The sequence below is a fragment of the Polypterus senegalus genome, chromosome 3 (genome assembly GCF_016835505.1).
Source record: "Polypterus senegalus isolate Bchr_013 chromosome 3, ASM1683550v1, whole genome shotgun sequence".
Lineage (NCBI taxonomy): Eukaryota > Metazoa > Chordata > Cladistia > Polypteriformes > Polypteridae > Polypterus > Polypterus senegalus.
Genome location: NC_053156.1, coordinates 18169521 through 18190226, shown reverse-complemented (window position 1 = coordinate 18190226; position 20706 = coordinate 18169521). Strand labels below are relative to the sequence as shown.

At 45.2% G+C, this 20706-nt stretch overlaps 1 protein-coding gene across 1 annotated transcript in view; it reads left to right on the top strand.

The window, feature by feature from the left end:
* The window catches only part of rarga (retinoic acid receptor gamma a), a 176414-nt gene that overhangs the window by 47982 nt on the left and 107726 nt on the right, over positions 1–20706 (top strand). The window contains exon 2 of the mRNA XM_039746718.1: positions 19555–19986. Coding sequence (XP_039602652.1) covers positions 19974–19986 — 13 coding nt within the window. The 5' untranslated portion in view covers positions 19555–19973. The remainder of the gene's footprint in view (positions 1–19554; positions 19987–20706) is intronic.

The window sequence follows — 20706 nt, the reverse complement described above, 5'->3', positions numbered from 1 at the left end:
GGCCATGTAAGAGGGTAGTGGTCAAGGATGGCATCACTTACCTTCATGTCGGACACTGCAGCCACTGGATGGCCATTCTCGTCTATTAGTCGCCCCTTTACTCCACATACTCACACCTAACAAGGAGAACATCAAGTTGGCCGAATATGGAAGGAGATGTTGTGAGAGGGCGGGGCGCAGGGGTGGAGCTACACAGAATCAGAGAATATATGAAACTAACCGTGATTGGGTGCAGATGATACAGCAGCATTGCAGAAATGGGGTCATCAGGTGGAGTCAAAGTCAGAGAGGATGTGAGGGGACGAGAGTTTAGATGGAGATGCGTGTGCTTCGTGGGTGGAGGTAAAGAATGAGGGTCAGATTGGGTGGGTGGGAATGTAGTGGTGAGGGGTCAGCGAGAGTGTGAGTATGGGAGATGGGGGGTTATAGATAGTGTAGGGTCTTTATAGAAATGAAGATCAAACTCTATGGGGAAGGGCAAAGGTCATGGAGAATGTCAAAGTCCCGGAGAGTGGGTGGTGGTTTTGGAGGGGCACAGTGTGTGGAAAAAATAAGGTGAGCGAGACTGCAATCTGTGCGAGCGGTGGTGCCATTACATCTGTAAGAGACCCAGAGTGGGTTGGGGACAATGAGTGCTGGAGCTTTATAGAAACACAGCACCAAAGGTCTCGGAGAACATGAAGAGTCCAGAATGTGGAAAGAGGGGTCTCCATTGATGGCCACCATCTGGGCAGTTGTCAGTGCAGGACAGGAAACATCCCCGATGAGATGGCAAACTGACTAATGGTAAACAACAAAATAATGAAAACAAAGCCGTTTGGTTGTATTTTAATATATAGCGCCTTTCCCGACACCACTTCCAGTTTTGCTTCACTTGTGCCCATTGCTAATGGGAGAAGCCCTCCACAGCTGCGATCTTGAATTGGAGTATGAGGATGTGCCAAAGATGGTTGGAGAGAGCACCTTTCAGGGATGAACACTATCCAACAATTCTTTAGTTCAAATGTTTTTAGATTGTCCGTCCCGACGAGGAAGCGACTCTGTCTTGGAAGCCCCTTGTGATTTTTATATAGCGCCTTCGATAATGAGATGCAGTACAGGGCGAGGGCCCGCAGGAGAAGTGACTCACTCAGGCACACACTTCCTAGGAACTGAACCGACACTTTTCTGCTTTCTAGTCTAGTGCCTTGGCCAGCAGACCACACTTCCTTCCTGAAAGTGTGAGAGACAGAGAGCTACAGTGTGGCGGAGACAGAAACAAGGCAAGTGAGTGCAATGGGATGACGGGGGCACATGGGTGGTCTGATTGGCATGAGGCGGGCACTCCTGGGTCTATTCCATCCACTTTCTGATGTGTAGTCTACACCAGCAGCATTAAGTATAAGTTCTAATTTATTCACGTCAGGCCACCTTGGAGTCTCTAGTTGAACCAATGCCATGGAGGGATGGCATGCAATGGGGATACGGGGAGAACTGGCATGGCCACAGAGCCCATAAGTGTATTATCTCTGTGAGGGGCATTAGTGCCACATCCCATGTAGTGGCTCTTGCCTTTAAATTATCAATTGTTTAATTACTTTGTATGGCACGGCACCTGCATTTACATTTTAGTTATTGTGGCAGATGCGTGGGGCCCTTACCCAGCTGGGATGCCCCAACAATGGAAGGACATGGGAGAGAGAGCTTTTTCAGGACCATTTCTCCTCCGGACTGATAGAGGGCAGTCCCCCCTTGGCTGGCACCTGGGCCCATGGGTTTGAAGCTTGGAAGCTCAACGCTGTTGGGGCCCCGTGGCTACCGCTAGGGTGCACCTGGACATTTGCTACCACACCAGGAAGTGCTGCCGGATTAAGGTTGTTGGACACCTGGAGTTTTTCCGGGTGTCCCACAAAAGGGGGCCAGTCGCCAGTATTCAATGGCCAGAGTCGGTGGGGCTGTGCTGTAACTGTTGGCATTATTTGTATGGTGCTAAGAAGTGGGGAGCAAATAGAAAAAGGCGGAGGAATGAAGTTGTGTATTGTGCCGGAACTCGTGTCTCTGCCAGTCTGTGTTGGGTTAGGGTGGCTGTACGTGCCCGGGCTTCACATTATGTGGAATGCTAGTTTAATTTGAGAGCCTCATTATTAATCACACGGGAAGTGAATGAGAAATGAAAATAGAAACCATATGAAAATTATAAAAGTTGAACTGGGTGGTGGGGAACTGGACAACCAGAGACCAATGGGGTAATGCCTGGCACTCAATAAATAACAGAGGTGCCAAAGCTCCTTGTGGATTTTTCCCATTAATTGTATTTCGGAGTCTCACTGTGAGTCGGTGCAAATCACAGAAAATGAATGAATGGAAAATTCGATGGCGGTGGAAATTATGATGGCTAAATGAAGGTGGGTGTTGACAGTCACAGACTGTGTGGTGATGCCTGGCACCTGATAAATAACAGAGCTGCCAACACATGTTGGATTTTAATTGTGTTACTAATTCTATATGCAAGACTTTTTTTTGTAAATCAATGAGAAATACAGAAAGAGCGGGAATGGAAAGAATAAAGGGTATGGAAACTATGAGGGATGTGGAGCTGGATAGTCAGAAGCTGCCTGGTAATGCCTGGCATCCGAAATAACAGATGTGCCAGAAAACTTTGGGTACTTACTAGATTATTGCAATTTGAGAGTATCATTGTAATTCAATGAGAAACTAATAAAGAGAGTGAATGGGAAATATAAGGGCTCAATGTGGGGCTGGAAGGTTGCCGAATTTAGAGATTGCCTGGCGATGCCCAGCTCTTGATAAATAACAGAGGTGCCAACACAGTTCAGGTGTTTATCACATTAGTCTTTTTTAAGAGACTCATTGTAAGTAAATGAGAAACACAACAACAGAATGAGTGGAGAGCATAAGACTTGTGGAAACTATGAGGGCCTGATAAGAGCTGTGGGTCTGGATAGTTAGAGCCTGCCTGGTGATGCCTGGCACCTGTTTAATAACAGAGGTGCTACCGTACCGTGGGCATTCAATGTATCAGTCCTATTTGAGGCCATTATTAGAAATCAATGAGAAACTATTAAAGAGAGTGAGTGAAAAGTATGAAGGCTCAGTGTGGGGCTGGAGGGGTGGCAAAGTCAGAGACTGCCTGGTGATGCCTAGCACCTGATAAATAACAGAGGTGCCAACTCAGTTCAGGTATTTAACATATTAGTCTTTTTTAAGAGACTCATTATAAGTCAATGAAAAACACAACAATAGAATGAGTGGAGAGTATAAGACCTGTGCAAACTGTGAGGGCCTAATGATGGTTGTGGGGCTGGATAGTCAGAGGCTGCCTGGTGATGCCTGGCATCTGAAAAATAACAAACTACCAGCACACCTTGGGTATTTATTACATTGTTGTTATTGGTGAGCATCATTATAATTCAATGAGAAACTAATAAAGAGAGTGAGTGGAAAGTATGAAGGCTCAGTGTGGGGCTGGAGGGATGGAGGAGTCAGAAGGTGCCAGGTGATGCCTGGCACCTGATAAATAACAGAGGTGCCAATTCACTTCAGTTATTTATCACAATAGTAGATACCGGCCACTTGATAAGTAATGAGGTCACTTTTATTTGAGAACTTCACTGTGAGTCCATGAGAAACACAGAAAGTGAGTACGTGGCAAGTTTCAGGGGTCTCCCATGGAGGGGCAAGGACAAGGGACCATGTGAGCCTGAGACCATGGCGTGATGCCTGCCACTTGTTAAATATTGCGGTATGTTGGTGTGTCACTTTTATTTGAGAGCCGCATTGTGAATTAATGAGAAACACAGAGGGGTTCTACATTGAATTAATTAGGGCTCTATAGGAGGGTGTTGGGTGACCCCTGGCAACTGTTCGGTAACAGGGGTGCCAGCACAACTCTGGTCTTTTATCGCATTAATCTTATTTGAGAGCTGCATTGTGAGTTAATGAGAAACTAAGAAACCGAGTGAGAGCAGGAAATTCTGAGTGCTCAGTGTGGGTCTCGGGGTTTCGACAATCAGAAACGGTGTGGTGGTCTGGTACCTGGTAAATAATAGAGGGTGCCAGCACACCTTGGGTATTCAATGCGTCATTCCTATTTGAGAGTATCATTGTAATTCAATGAGAAATTAATAAGGAGAATGGAGAAGGAAAATATAAGGGCTCAATGTGGGGTTGGAAGGTTGCAGAATTTACCGGTTGATGCCCAGCTCCTGATAAGGAAGTGCCAGCGCAGTTCAGGTATTGATCATATTAGTCTTATTTGAGAGACTCATTGTGAGCCAATGAGAAATCCAGAAAGTGAGTTCATTGAAGTTCTAGAATCCCAACAGGGAAGCAGGGTTAGTCTAAGCCTGGCGGGTGGCAAATCCTGGAGGTGTGTTGGCATGATCAGTTTTACTTGAGCCTGTGGGGTGATGCCCAAACGGCTGGATAGGAACAGTCCATTCCATTAATTCCCAAATTGCTTCGAGTGACCAGCCATGTTAGTAAAGTCATTTGTCACCTTTCCTGGTCATTCATTCAGCAGCATGTAAATGTACATCGTGTACAGTTTGCACCCCAGCGGTGCTAAACCTTGTGTTCGTTTGACCGAAGCCCACCTTGTTTCGGCCTATGGGCATCATCACTTAGTTTTTGGGCTAACCACACTGCTGACACACACACATTTTGCCCTTTAGTCCCTGCATTTTCCTCATTCACCGCCCATGTGATTCACACTGTGGCTCTCGAAACAAAGCCGACATAATAAATAGCCGAGCTGCTACGCTTACCACAGAATATGAATATTAATATCAAATTGCTCAAGTGATTGCCAGTGGTGACCCGGCCCTGATGCCTCTCTAAGTATTAACCGTTTTCTTTATTAGCCCCCCTGGTCATTTGTTCTGCAGCATGTCAATTTACAACTGAGACCGTTTGAACCCCAGATGCCCGGTGGGCTTTTATTATTTTTGCTCCAAGCCCGTGCTGCCAGGCCTGTGGCCATCACCACTGACCAACACTGATGACTGCCCTGCCTGTCAAAGCCCTCGTAATTTACCAGCAGTCACTTCTCTGTGTTTCTCATTCACTCCCCTTTGCTGTATTTACTGGGCAAATACCTAATGATGAAACAAGTCATTTTTTAATGGTGATGGGTGTTCCATGCACAGGGTGGCCCATATTTATGCATATGATGGAAAAGGCGTCGTTGTCAGGAAACTAGCAATGTTATTATCAAGTAACATAATGGAACATGAACCTTAAGAACCGTTAATGTTTAATCATCCCTCTGTTCTCCACCAATGCGCCAATTTGCCTGAAGACGAAGAAGAGTAAATAATGTCCAAGGCAGCTTGGCACATCTGTAAGGGTACCCTCTGAAATTGTTCCGTGAGAGCTGCGCGTAGCTCTGTCACCTTGTGGCACACAGCCTCCTGACTCAACGGCCACCCTCCGTTACTCCGCCGCATTGTTGTTTGTTGAGGAGTATAAACGCACACAGCGTACCTGCTGCTCTGGCGACAATCCACTCGCCTCCATTCTGTATTCGAACACAGCAGGGGTTGCCCGGTCCAGCACATTGTTACTCCCATTCTCAGGCTACACGGCGATGCCATTCTCGATCCAGCCTGCTACAGCCTGTGAAACGTCACTTCGTAATTGTGGCCCCGTGTTACCCCTTTCTCTCTATCGCCTCACCTGTCGTGTACTCTGCAGCAGGTAGATTTATGACTCAGGCGTCTTGAACCCCCTGCTCCTCTTCATGATGCAGGCTGAGTGGGTAAGTCGTATGGGCATCACCATGCAGTCCTGCATTGACCACCTAAGTGTTTAGACCTTTGAGTTCACAAGCAGAGAGTTTGTGTTTCTCATTCGCTCCTCATTCCTTCTCGCCTGAACAAGGGAGCTGAGTTGCCTCCAAAGCTTTCATATTGTAATCTTTCTAGTCAGCCAATAAAAGGGGTCGTTTGGTTTGACTTCTCACTACATTCATAACGGTGAACAGCACCCGAGTACTTCAGTCACTCCTCGTATAGTTCACCGTGTAGCACAATAAATCATCAGGGTGCTTGGACTGACCACATGGTGAATTACGTGGGGATTGAATGAGAAACACAGAAAGGGAACTGACTCTGATTTAAAGGGCTTACAGAAACATTTCACCACCCCACATTTTGCCCCTCACATTTCTCCCCCACATTTCGTACCCCTTATTTTGCCCCCATATTTTGCCCCTCACATTTCACCTCCAAATTTTGCCCCTCACATTTCTCCCCCACATTTCGTACCCCACATTTTGCCCCTCACATTTCACCCTGAGCAGATTTCACCACACTACATTTCGCCCCTCAAATTTTGCCCCCACCTGGGAAGTCTGTTGTGCCACAGTATGAATCAAATTAGAAGTTATTGAGAAACACAGAGAGTGACTGCTTAAAATTACAAAAGAAAAAGCCTAATAAATTAATAAACATTAGCGCCCGGCCACCAGTTAGGCCCATTGCATTAACGTTTTGATTTCATTATTTCATATTGTGCAGTAAATAGAGCACCTCGGTTATTTATCACGTTACTTTTGGAGAGAGACGCTCGGTGAATCACATGCGGTGTGAATGAGAAACACAGGCAGTGACTGCACGTACATGTAAAGGGCTAAAAGTGTGAGTCAGTCCGAGACTAAGTGGTGACGGCCCTCAGCCTAACAGCCTGTGCTTGGACTGACAATTTCTATCTATCTATCTATCTATCTATCTATCTATCTATCTATCTATCTATCTATCTATCTATCTATCTATCTATCATATAGTGCCTTTCATCTATCTATCTATCTATCTATCTATCTATCTATCTATCTATCTATCTATCTATCTATCTATCTATGATATAGTGCCTTTCATCTATCTATCTATCTATCTATCTATCTATCTATCTATCTATCTATCTATCTATCTATCTATCTATGATATAGTGCCTTTCATCTATCTATCTATCTATCTATCTATCTATCTATCTATCTATCTATCTATCTATCTATCTATCATATAGTGCCTTTCATCTATCTATCTATCTATCTATCTATCTATCTATCTATCTATCTATCTATCTATCTATTATATAGTGCCTTCACATCTATCTATCTATCTATCTATCTATCTATCTATCTATCTATCTATCTATCTATCTATCTATCTATCTATCATATAGTGCCTTTCATCTATCTATCTATCTATCTATCTATCTATCTATCTATCTATCTATCTATTATATAGTGCCTTTCACTTCTATCTATCTATCTATCTATCTATCTATCTATCTATCTATCTATCTATCTATCTATCTATCTATCTAAAAGGCACAAGAGGAAGAACAAATGGCAGAGCAGTGGCTCAGACTGTCTCAGTCTTAAATCTGCTGCACAATGCTTTAGAATGAATGACCAGGGCAGCGATGAAGATGAAGTTTGTTACGTGGAGAGGCGTTAGGGCTGCTCACCTGTAATGGCCACTGCTTAAATAACTTGATTTTATTATTCAGATTTTGTTGTAAATATAGCAGCTCGGCTATTTATCATGTCAGTTTTGTTTTGAGAGCCACAGTTTCAATCAAATTAGGGGTTATTGAGAAACACAGTGGATGCTGCATGCTTAAAATTACAAAAAAAAGGCTAATAAATTAAAAAATATTAGTGCCCGGCCACCAGGATGGCCCGTTGCATTAACATTTTGATTTCACCGTTTCATATTGTGCAGTAAATAGAGCACCTCGGTTATTTATCACGCTACTTTTGGAGAGAGACGCTCGATGAATCACATGGGGTGTGAATGAGAAACACAGGCAGTGACTGCACGTACATGTAAAGGGCTAAAAGGGTGGGTTAGGATTAGGGTTAGGGTTAGGGTCCGAGACTAGCTGGTGATGCCCACAGGCCTAACGGCATCGGCTTGCTTCGAGAAAAACAAAAAACTAATCACACGAGGAAGAGCAAATAGAGTAGCGGGGCTTCAGGCTGTCTCAGTTGTAAATCTGCCAGCTGCAGAATGAATGGCAAGGGACGTGAGAAATAAAAAGGCCACTGCTTTCATGACTTCATAATTCAGAATGTGAAGTGAATAGAGGTCGGGATCATGCAATGATAGCGTGTTGAGGCACCATTAGAGAATTCAGTTATTTATCATTTTCATTTTTATTGGGATAGTCACAGTGCGAAACGTTAAGGTAATGAATGAGAAACACAGACAGTGACCGCAAACTAGGTTCATATTTAGAGAGGCACAAGAGATCGTCGCCTTTTAAAAATAAATCATTTAAATAATTTGGCATCGCCCAGTAAATACAGAACCCTGATTATTCATTTTTTTTGTTTTTTGTTTATTTTGCGTAAACCACACTGTGAATCATACTGGGAGTGAATGAGAAACACTGCTGTACTGCTTGTTCAGTAAAAGGGCTAAGCAAGCAGGGCGGTTAGCAGTGTGGTCAGTGCAAGACTAAGCATGACGGCCATCAGCCTAACAGCCTGTGCTTGGGCTGAAAATTAAAAGGCACAAGAAGAGGAACAAATTAGGGGTTATTAGGGGAACGACGTGCAGCACAGACATGGATCAGCTAGCCACAGTATCAATCAAATTAGGGCTTACTGAGAAACACAGAGAGCGAATGGTTAAAATTACACAAACAGGGCTAATAAATGAATACATTTCAGTGGCTGGCCACCAGTTAGGCCAGTCGCTTTAATGATTTGATTTCATTGGCCACATTGTGCAGTAAATAGAACACCTCAATCGTTCATCACATCGGTTTTGGAGGGAGCCGCTTTGAGAATCATATGGAGTGTGAATGAGAAACACAGACAGTGACCGCATGTAAATTTAATGGGCTAAATAGGCAGGGTGGTTTGACAGTGTGGTCACTCCGAGACTAAGTGGTGATGCCCACAGGCCTAACAGCATGGAAGAGGGCATAGGGGGGCGACATGTAGAACATTAATGGACGGACAAGGGTTCAAGCTGTCATCTGTCTAGCTGTTGCAGAGCAAATGGTCAGGGACGTGATAAAGAAAAAGGTTAAAGAGAGGCATCAGTGCCAATCAGCGGTGGTGCCCATTGCTTTAATGATTTGATTTCACTATTTCATATTGTGCACTAAATAGAGCACCTCGGTTATTTATCGTGTTACTTTTGGAGAGAAACGCTTTGAGAATCATATGGGGTGTGAATGAGAAACACAGACAGTGACTGCTTATAAATTTAAAGGGCTAAAAAGAGTGGGTGGTTTGGCAGCGTGCTCAGTCCGAGACTAAGTGGTGATGCCCACAGAAAAAGGTGGGCATCAGTGCCAATCAGCGGTACTCAGCGGAGCCAGAGTATCAATCAAATTAGGGGTTATTGAGAAACACAGAGAGCTACTGCTTAAAATTACAAAAAAAAAGGCTAATAAATGAATACATGTTAGTGCCCGGCCACCAGTTAGGCCCACTGTATTATCTTTTTGATTTCGTTATTTCATATTGTGCACTAAATAGAGCACCTCGGTTATTTATCACATTACTTTTGGCGAGAGACGCTCTGAGAATCATATGAAGTGTGAATGAGAAACACAGACAGTAACCACATGTAAATTTAAAGGGCTAAAAGGGTGGGTGGCTTGGCAGTGTGCTCAGTCTGAGACTAAGTGGTGATGCCCACAGGCCTAACAGCATGGAAGAGGGTATGGGGGTCATGTAGCACATTAATGGATGAACAAGGGTTCAAGCTGTCATCTGTCTACCTGTTGCTAAGCGAATGGTCAGGGACGTGATAAAGAAAAAGGTTAAAGCTTAGAGAGGCATCAGTGCCAATCAGCAGTGGTGCCCATTGCTTTAATGATTTGATTTCATTATTCACATTGTGCAGTAAATAGAACACCACAATTATTCATCACATCGGTTGTGGAGGGAGACGCCCTGTGAATCATATGGGGTGTCAATGAGAAACACAGACAGTGACCGCGTATAAATTTAAAGGGCTAAGCAGGCAGGGTGGTCTGTCCTAAGACTAAGTGGTGGCGGCCCTCAGCCTAACAAACCTGTGCTTGGACTGAAAATTAAAAGGCACAAGAGGGGGAACAAATGGCAGAGCAGTGGCTCAAACTGTCTCAGTCTTAAATCTGCCGTACAATGCTTTAGAGTGAATGACAAGAGAAGCGATGAAGATGAAGGTGAATACGTGGAGAGGCATTAGGGCTGGTCACCTGTAATGGCCACTACTTAAATAACTTGATTTTATTATTCAGATTTTGTGGTAAATATAGCAGCTCGGCTATTTATCATGTGAGTTTTGTTTCGAGATCCAGAGTATCAATCAAATTAGGGGTTACTGAGAAACACAGAGAGCTACTGCTTAAAATTACATAAAGAAGGCTAATAAATGAATAAATGTTAGTGCCCGGCCACCAGTTAGGCCTGTTGTGTTAACTTTTTGATTTCATTTTTTCATATTGTGCACTAAATAGAGCACCTCGGTTATTTATCACGTTACTTTTGGCGAGAGACGCTCTGAGAATCATATGGGGTGTGAATGAGAAACACAGGCAGTAACCACATGTAAATTTAAAGGGCTAAATAGACAGGGTGGTTTGACAGTGTGGTCAGTCCGAGACTAACTGGTGATGCCCACAGCCCTAACAGCATGGAAGAGGGCATGGGGGGGTGACATTTGGCACATTAATGGACCAACAATGGTTCAAGCTGTCATCTGTCTAGCTGTTGCAGAGCGAATGGTCAGGGACGTGATAAAGAAAAAGGTTAAAGCTTGGACAGGCATCAATGCCAATCAGCAGTAGTGCCCATTGCTTTAATGATTTGATTTTTCATTATAGATGTTTTGTGGTAAATATTGTGGAGGAAGGTGGGGCCCTCAACAGTAGAACGACTGGGGGAAGATAGAATTTATTCAAGGTGTTACCTGGCATCACCCCTGGGTGGCATCAGTGCCTTGGACTCCCACAGGGCTTCTTGAGCCCTACTACGTTCTGTGGGCACTGCCAGGGAGTGCTGCAGGAACTGTTGAGCCCTGTCAGAGTCTGAGGCACCACTGCAACCCAACTAATGCTTCAGTGGAGGTAATGCCCTGAATAAGCTCTCACCCCCGGTCATTCAACTGTCGAGGAGACCCAGCCGGGTAAGGGTCCCGACCATCCTTCACAATATTTAATATCTGGTTACTGATTTTGTCAGAGAATCATATAGGAGTGAATTAGAAACACGCACAGTGGCTGCAAATTAGGTTAATGTTGAGAGAGGCACTAGAAAATGAACCATTTAATAATTTTGCTGTCCCCTAGTACTGTGGTCCCCACCTCCGGTCCTGGAGGGCCACCACATTCTAACTCTTTCCTTAATTGGTGACCTGTTTTTGCTTCTAATTAACTCCTTTTGAATTCAGTCACTCAGTCATTTTCCAACCCGCTATATCCTAACACATTTTCACGGGGGTCTGCTGGAGCCAATCCCAGCCAACACAGGATGCAAAGCAGGAACAAATCCCGGGTAGGGTGCCAGCCCACTGCAGGGCACACACACCCACTAGGGACAATTTAGGATCACCGTTGCACCTAACCTGCATGTCTTTGGACTGTGGGAGGAAACCCACGCAGACACGGGGAGAACAAGCAAACTCCATGCAGATCTCCTTACTGCGAGGCAGCAGCGCTACCACTGCGCCACCGTGCTGCCCTCCTTTTGAATTCATTTAAATTGAGCTGTTCTTGAAGACTGTGTTGGGCTGGCGCTCTGCCTGGGATTTGTTCCTGCCTTGCACCCTGTGTTGGCTGGGATTGGCTCCTGCAGACCCCCATGACCCTGTAGTTAGGATATAGTGGGTTGGATAATGGATGAATGGATGGATGTTCTTGAAGACTCAGACCCCTTAATTGTTTCTCTTTCCTTTATTAGCAGCCAAACAATAATGAGATACAAAATGAGCCAAAACATGAGCAGCAAACTGTGCCCATCATACAATATCTGAAAATAAAGAAAGGTGAAGGTCTCGGGAATGTTGGTCTGCTCAGGTCCACAAAACCTTTGAGCAGAGCTCTTAGATAAAATCAATAATTACAGCAACATGCCATGGAATTAAAGAATGAGTTTAATTAACGATGAGACTCGGCGCCTGATTAAGCAACTGGTTGGAGTGAAATTTGGTTGGCCCTGACAGTTGCTCTTCTGTTGGCTCACTTACTTCACATTTCATTTCTGTTTGGGTGACATGTAAGGAAAGAAATGAAGCAATTCAGAGGAACGAGGAAGAAGTTCAGGGGAACAAATCTTAAAAAAAAAAATAAGTTCATTAAAATTAATTCAAAATAAGTTAATTAGCAGCAAGCACAGGTCACTAATTTAAAAAAAAAGGGTTAGAATGAAAACCTGCAGTCACTGCCGCCCTCCAGGACAGGAGTTGGGGACCCCTGTCCTAGTAAATGCAGATCTTCAATTTTATTATTTTTATTTATTTTTTGATTTATTGAGAGGTGCAATATACAAGGAGTAATAGTGAATCAGAGATTGAGTAGTGGCGACAGCACTAGAAGAAGAAGATGATGAAGAAGAAACGGGGAGCGTTTGAGTGCGACGCACAAAGGGTGAGAGAGAGAGAGAGAGAGAGAGAGAGAGAGAGCGCGACGCCGGGCTCTTTCCTGAAACGTGGCTCGCAGAGTCCGCTCGCAGCTCCCATTCACATGTGGAACAGTTTACGTAAATGGAACTCTAAATTAGCAAAGACTTGAAAGGAGCGAGCAGCGGCGGCCGCCTGCGCTGGGGTGTAATTAGCCGGCTCTCTGGGAAGGACGCGGCAGGGAGAGGGAGAGGGGCGACTGCGCTGACCGCTGTCTCTCTGTGCCCCACCGCACAACAGACTGTTTATTTTTATTTTATTTTATTTTTATTTATTTATTTATTTATTTATTTATTTTGTTGACTGCCAATCCGGACAGGACAGAGCCGTCGAGCCGAGCTGCTCGGGAGGGCATGACTAAAAACCTTAACCAGGCGCCTCGCACGGCCCCAGGGCACCAGTGACTTCTTACCGCCTGTTTTCAGGCTGGCAGCGCAAACAGTGGGACTCTTTATGTGGAGAGGCAGAATATCGGCTGATTTAAATCATATGGCACAACTCTCTTTGGAAGCATTTGGGTTGGGGGGGGTCTGTCTGCTCTTAAAGAAACAGCCCCTCGTTACACTCTTTCCATTTTTTTTTTTGACATTTCACTGAAATAAATAAACGGGTTACTTGATTTGAAAAATATGCCCCATCTAGTTTAGGACAGAAGGTGTGTGTGTGTGTGTATTGGGAGGAAGGGGCGGGGCCTGAGTACCTTGAGAAGGGCGTCACCACAACGCACCAAATCCCCCCAAGTCTTTGAAAGGCGCTCGCGTCTGCAGGATCTGAGGGTCTGCCAGATGTAACGGCAGCTGTTCCTTTGAAGAGGTTTCAGTTTTTTTCCATACAGCGCCTCCAGCTGGCTGAGTGCTTAACGAAGACCACATTGCTGCTGGAAAATATGAGTTTCCTTTTTTATTCTTTCACTTACGGTGAAGTGCATGTGTGTGTGTGTGTGTGTGTGTTAACGGGAGGGGGGCACGGGCACCTCTACATGCGTGCCACCTGAAGGCCAAATGCCATAAGTGAAACGTAACAGAGGTCTGCAGGCCAAATGTGTTTTTTCGTTTCTCATTTGCACGTTTTTCATTTATGAACAGACCGCCCTCCCAAACACCTTCCCCCTCTCTCTTTCTCTCTTTCCTCGTCTGTAAAGTTTCATTTATGGGGGATCACTTTTCCCCCAGTATACATCTGGCTTAGATACTGGAGACATTTCTGGTGGTGGGCTGGAGAAGGAGCCCCCGACACACGAATGCCGCGGCATCTGCAAGCTTCTTTTGTAACACAAGGAATACACTCCCCCACCCCCTTTGAAATTCTGCTGGAAACACTGAATCTTCTACATCACCTACTGGTCGCTGTGAAACGGGGCGGGGGATTGGAGGAGCCGGGCTTACCTGCACGATGTGTCTCGTCTGGGGGCTTGATGAAGGAATAGAATGAATGGGAGACGGCGGCTGGGTGGGGTGTCTGCTTGCTGTCTTTATCCCACCGAAGACTCATCGTGCCTTTTAAACATCGATTATGAGTTGTGTGGGATGGGCTCATTCCAAATCCACGAGAAACATAGAAAAATGAATGCATGGAAGGTATGTGTATCCAACAGGGGGCGCTCTCTCTCTCTCTCGCTCTCTCTCTCTCTCTCTCTCTCTCTCTCTCTCTCCCTGGAATGTGTTTCTTAATGCAGAATTGCCTGGAACCAAACAATACAACACAATACAATTTATTTCTGTGTTGCCCAAAATCACACAAGGAGGGTCACAATGGGCTTTAACAGGCCCTGCCTCTTGACAGCCCCCCAGCCTCGACTCTCTAAGAAGACAAGGAAAAACTCCCCAAAAAAAAAAAACCCTTGTAAGGAAAAATGGAAGAAACCTCAGGAATGGGCAGTTCAAAGAGAGACCCCTTTCCAGGGAGGTTGGGCGTGCAGTGGGTGTGAAAAATACAAACCTCTGTACCCTTTGTACCCATGGTAGCATAATAATTACGAGAGAGAGCGAGAAACATGGCACAAAAAAGAGATGTCTGTGTTGAACTCGCTTTAAAAGGTAACATTCATTCCCAGAAATATAATGCATCACCCGGCCGGAGGGAAGCATAGGGACGTCACAGCCAAGGGGGAGAATGCCATGCCTTCACTGGCTCCCTGTGTCTTACAGAATCGAATATAAAATCCTACTGATAACCTACAAAGCCTTAAACGACCTCGCGCCAAACTACGTCAGTGACCTTCTCCATCACTATGTGACTGTCCGCCCACTAAGGTCCTCTGATTCTGCCAATCTCGTTGTGCCCCACATGGGTGACAGCAGGGCCTTCAGCTGTATAGCGAGTGCCCAGACTCTGGAATGACCTACCGAAATTAATCAGGTCAGCTGACTCCATGAATTCTTTTAAAAAACAACCCCAAACTCATCTGTTCAGGAAGGCTTTTAGCTCTACTTGACTTTATTACCCTTCTCTCAGTTTACCTCCATGTCAAGATGCTCATGTAACCTGTGTGTGTGTGTGTGTGTGTGTGTGTGTGTGTGTGTGCTGGACCATCAATTATGGTGTCTGTTAGGCTTTTAACTGAATTTACTATCTTACTCTTCTTCATTTATTTATCTGCTTTGTTCAATGCTATATACTGAATACCCTGCCGTTCTCTCTTAAACTCTGTGAAGTGCCTTGAGCATGGGAAAGGCGCTATATAAATAAAATGTATTATTATTATTTATTATTATTGCTGACAAATCAGATGTATCATCCAGCAGCTAGGAATGTCGGTGGCATGGTGGCACTTCTGACGTTGTGCTGGATCCTCGTCATTATAAACACCCGCAAAACTGCATATTCATAGAATTTGTGACAGAACTGGCTGGTTATTAATATCTTCACAAACTCGTGGGTTTGTAACCATATTGGTTAGAAGCGGACATCAGCACTTCCCAAAACAAGCTGCTTGTGTCCTTCACATGTCTTCTGCCTATGTCCAGTGCCATCTGAATGCATGGGCATGCTGGGCAGTTGCGAGGGTGGGGGCACAGCAGTCTGGATGGTACAAAGGGTCTGTGGGTGGAGGGTGGCACGACTCTGAGAACCGAGGGTGGCATTATTTTTTTTAAAGCAACGCTGTGAATCAATGAGAAACATCCAGAATGCATGAAGATAGAAGGTCCAAGGGTCTTATAGGGTGGCTGGGGCATGGCAGTGTAGCCAGTCTGAGAATTTAAGATGACGCTTGCCAACTGATAAATATACAAGGTGTCTATGGGATGGCAGGGGTGCACAGCAGTCTGGTCACTCCAAGAACTGAGGGTGGCATCATTTTTTTTTTTAAAAAACAACGCTGTGAATCAATGAGAAACATCCAGAATTCATGAAGATAGAAGGTCCAAGGGTCTTACAGGGTGGCTGGGGCATGGCAGTGTGGCCAGTCTGAGACTGTAAGATGACGCTTGCCAACTGATAAATATGCAAGGTGTCTATGGGATGGCAGGGGTGCACAGCAGTCTGGTCACTCCAAGAACTGAGGGTGGCATCATTTTTTTTTTTTAAAAAAACATCACTAATACATCAACATCAACTAATACATGGAAGTACAAGGACGTCGCAGGGTACAGACAGCACAGAAATGTGGGCAGTGTAAGAGTGTTGGGGTGACAGAATATTCAGGGTGTGTTGGCATATCACTTTTACTTGAAAGCTTCATTGTGGATCAATGAGAAACATTTAGAATAAATGTGAAGAAGGTAAGAGGGTCAATTACAGTGGCGGGGCAACAGCAGTGTGATCTGTCCAAGACTGCTGATTGATGACTGGCACCAGATGGAGAGCCAAGGTGTGCTGGCTGTGAGTTTTATTTGAGAGCCTCACCGTGAATCAATGACAAACATCCAGAATGCATCTGTAGAAGGTTCAAGAGCTTTACAGGGTGGCTTGGGGCACGGCAGTCTGGTCAGTCCGAGACTGTGGGGACTAGAAAACTATCAGAATGATGCTGGCATTTCAGTTGCCCTTTGACAGCCTCACTGTGAATTAATGAGAAACATTGTGCATCAATGCATGGATGGTGCAAGGGCTTTACAGGGTGGTGAGGGGACAGCAGTTTGGTGAATCCGAGACTGGCGTGGGACAGAATATCTGAGATGTGTTGCTACATCATGTTTATTTCAAAGTCTCGCTGAAAATCAATGAGAAATGTAGAGAGTGACTGCGGTGGGTTGGCACCCTGCCCAGGATTGGTTCCTGCCTTGTGCCCTGTGTTGGCTGGGATTGGCTCCAGCAGACCCCCCCGTGACCCTGTGTTCGGATGCAACGAGTTGGAAAACGGATGGATGGATGTAGAGAATGAATTGTGGGTTTAATACAAGGGTTCTATGGGAAAGCAGAAGCAGGGGCGACGTTGGGGTCTGTCTAGGACTGTAGGGTGGGAAACATCAAAGGTGTTTTGGCTCATCACTTTTATTTGAATCCCGTGGGGAGTGAATGAGAAAATGAAGTCAAGGAAATTATGAGGGTGCAATGGGAGGAGGGGATGTGTGGTCATCAGAGTGATGCCTGGCACCTGATAAGTAACGGAGAAGTGTGTTGGCATGTCGTTATATTAGAGTGCCCCAATGTGAATCATTGTGCAAATGAGTGAGGGGTCTGGGAATTACAAGGACTAGACAGTGTGGGTGGGATTGTTGTCAGTCTGAGAGCTGACTATGGGGTGACCCCTGTCACCGAATCAATAATCGAACCATCAGCACAGCTTGTTAGACTTACTTGAGAGCCTCATTGTGAATGAATGAGAAACACTGAGAGTGAGATATGAAAATTATAAAGGGTTATGTGTGTGTGTGTGTGTGTGTGTGGCGTGGGGGTTATTCTGAGATTATGGGTTGGCTTCTGGCACCTGATAAATGACTGAGGTGCCAACACATCAACTGTTTTTATCATGTTAGTTTCTTTGTGAATTAACGAGAAACTCAAAGAGTGAGTGCATGGAAGTTATGGTGAGAAACACCAAGACTGAGATTGAGAAAATTATAATAGCTATATTGGTACATATTCTCAGATTGTGACTTCTGGCACCTGATAAATGACCGAGGTGCCAACACATCGACAGTTTTTATCATGTTAGTTTTAGGTGATAGCATCTTTGTGAATTCATGAGAAACTCAAAGAGTGAGTGCATGGAAGTTATGGTGAGAAACACCAAGAGTGAGAAACACCAAGACTGAGATTGAGAAAATTATAATAGCTATATTGGTATATATTCTCAGATTGTGACTTCTGGCACCTGATAAATGACCGAGGTGCCAACACATTTCCAGTTTTTATCATGTTAGTTTTATTTGATTGTGTCTTTGTGAATTCATGAGAAACTCAAAGGGTTTATTTTATTTTTTTTGTTCTTTATTTCACCTTATACAATTTCTTGTATTAGGAATTTGATAGTTTTCACATACCCCTTGGGGTCAGAGCACAGGGTCAGCCATTGTGCAGCGCCCCTGGAGCAATTGAAGGTTAAGGGCCCAGCAGAGTAAGATCTCTTTTGGCAGTGACGGGGATTCGAACCGGCAACCTTCGGGATGCCAGTGCATATCCTTAGCCTCAGAGCCACCACTCTGCCCTCATCTCATCTAAGAAGTGATATCAAACGGAGGCTATGGGGTGACCCTTGGCACCTGAAGTTACTTATTGACGGTTACTTAGCACCACAAGGTATAAATTTGTCAAACTCACTCTTGGTGAGAAACAGTAAGAGAAACACCAAGAGTGAGAAACGCCAAGAGTGAGAGTGTGAAAATGATAATAGCTACAGTATACGTGGGGGTGTTGGGGGGGTGGTGTTTATTCTGAGATTGTGACTTCTGGCACCGGATAAATGACCGAGGTGCCAACACATCGACAGTTTTTATCATGTTAGCTTTGATAGCATCTTTGTGAATTAATGAGAAACTCAAAGAGTGAGAGCGTGGAAATTATGGTGAGAAACACCAAGAGTGAGATTGAGAAAATTATAATAGCTACAGTATATTGGTGTTTATTCTAAGATTGTGACTTCTGGCACAGGATAAATGACCGAGGTGCCAACACATTTCCAGTTTTCATCACGTTAGTTTTAGGTGATAGCATCTCTGTGAATCAATGAGAAACACAAAGAGTGAGAGCGTGGAAGTTCGAAGGGGTGTTAGGAAGGGGGTTGGTTTCATCTCGTCTCAGAAATAAGATCAGTCAGAGACTATGGAGTGACACCCTGGCACCTGATAAATAACTAAGGTACTGGCAGATGTCCGTTGTTTGTCCCATTAGTTCCATTTTCCAGCCCCGCTGACTTCATTGAGAAACACAGTGAGTGAGATTGTGCGAACTACAAGGGCTACATGGGAGGACTGTCTGCCTCGTCATTTGACTGTCTCGTGACTCGCTGAGGACTTTGCTGTTTGGTTTCTCGACATTGTGGCATTCCCAGCTTCTCCTGTTTTTTTTTTTTTTTTGCGTAATTACAATTTATTTAGTCCTTAATTCTCGTTCCCCCGAGATCATCACATGGGAGTCGGGTGCACACTTGCACTTTTTCCGCTCTCTGCACAGGCAGGTGAAGTCACTTGCTCAGATGACAAACTGGCAGCCATGTGGTTTGAGAGTCCCTGAGCCTCACCCAGTATGCCACACTGCCTGCCATCATACATACGTCACTTGTACGATATGAGTCACCTATACTGTCACAAGTTAAGCTCCTGTAGTACCCATTATGCTTTGTGCAACCACCGCAGCTTTCAAATTGCATAGAAACAGAAACTGCAGGCGAAACAAGGTCACACGGTCTGTGCCATCCTGTTTCATTGATTGTGGCGCTGAGTAACAACTGCTCAAGTTTTGAAATGTAGTGCCCAGGCAGCACACTGGATACAAGGAGGGTTTCTTTACACTCCATGACCTCTTTATCCTTTTCTTCTCCCTGCAGGGTCAGAAGTCGTAGCTTCGGTCGCAATAAGAGTTCATGCCCTTTGGCAGCTTGGAGTCGCCACCCTGACTCTTCCTAAGGAGGATGCCTCGCTTCACCGCATAAGAAGAGAGACTCTGAAAGCAAAGCAGCCCGAGATCTCAGCTGGCACGTGCCCAGCCTAAACTGCACTTTGCATCTCCTCTGGCCCGGACCTCCCTGCTCACCCGTCTTTGACGCCCCTTTGTCTCGTGAGTGGTTCCTGCCATGGCAGCCAACAGAGAGCGCCTGTGTTCCACCACGGGCCAGGTGGGGCACATGACCGGATTCCGCCGGCGGTCTACCCGTTCCCTTTCAATTCCATCCGGAGCCACTCCCCCTTCGACCTTTTATCCAATGGGAGCTACTTTGGAAGATTCAGTGCCGACCTACCCAAGGAGATGGCAGCCTTGTGTGAGTACCATGTTTGCTCATTTTGTTAAGGGTATTTATGCCAGTTTGAATGTTTGTTTGTGGAGTTGTTGCCGAGATGGAGAGAGGTGGGACCAGTCAGTTAGGCACATGAGGGGGATGGCCAGTGATAAGTGGCAAGGGGCAGCAATGGGGGAAACGCTTCCCTTGGGAATGAAGAGTAACCGAACTGGCACAATCTCACGAGGTGGTGGACATCGAAAACATGATGTACTGCAGCCCGTATCGTTCTCATTGTTATGGGTGGTCTTTCCTCCTCCATTACCAAGTAAAAGGCTGAGCTGGCATAAAACATTTGGACAAGCTGCAGTGTTGGCACGGCGAACCTGGCTCTCCACTGTGAGGTGATCTTCAGAGAGATGTGGCACAGTTTAATGCCAGCGTGGCAACAAACGGCACCACGGCACTGTTTTAGTATCAAACACGTTCCTGATGACGGTAGTTTCAAGAAGCCAAACTGTCTTTTCCACTTTGTGTAAAGCATCAGTCGGTCCATCTTATGTGGCACAGACTGTAATAGCGCCCTCTAGTGGAGTGTCCACTAAGTGCATCTCTGAGCGTTGACCTTTGCGTTGTCATTGTCACCGGTCTCTCAGCGCTCGTTTTATGTGCCCTGACAGTTATGTCACCCCCACATATCAATAGCTCACATTACACCATGGGTGTCACCTGATTGTGAAGATTGACTGCAGTTACTCCCAT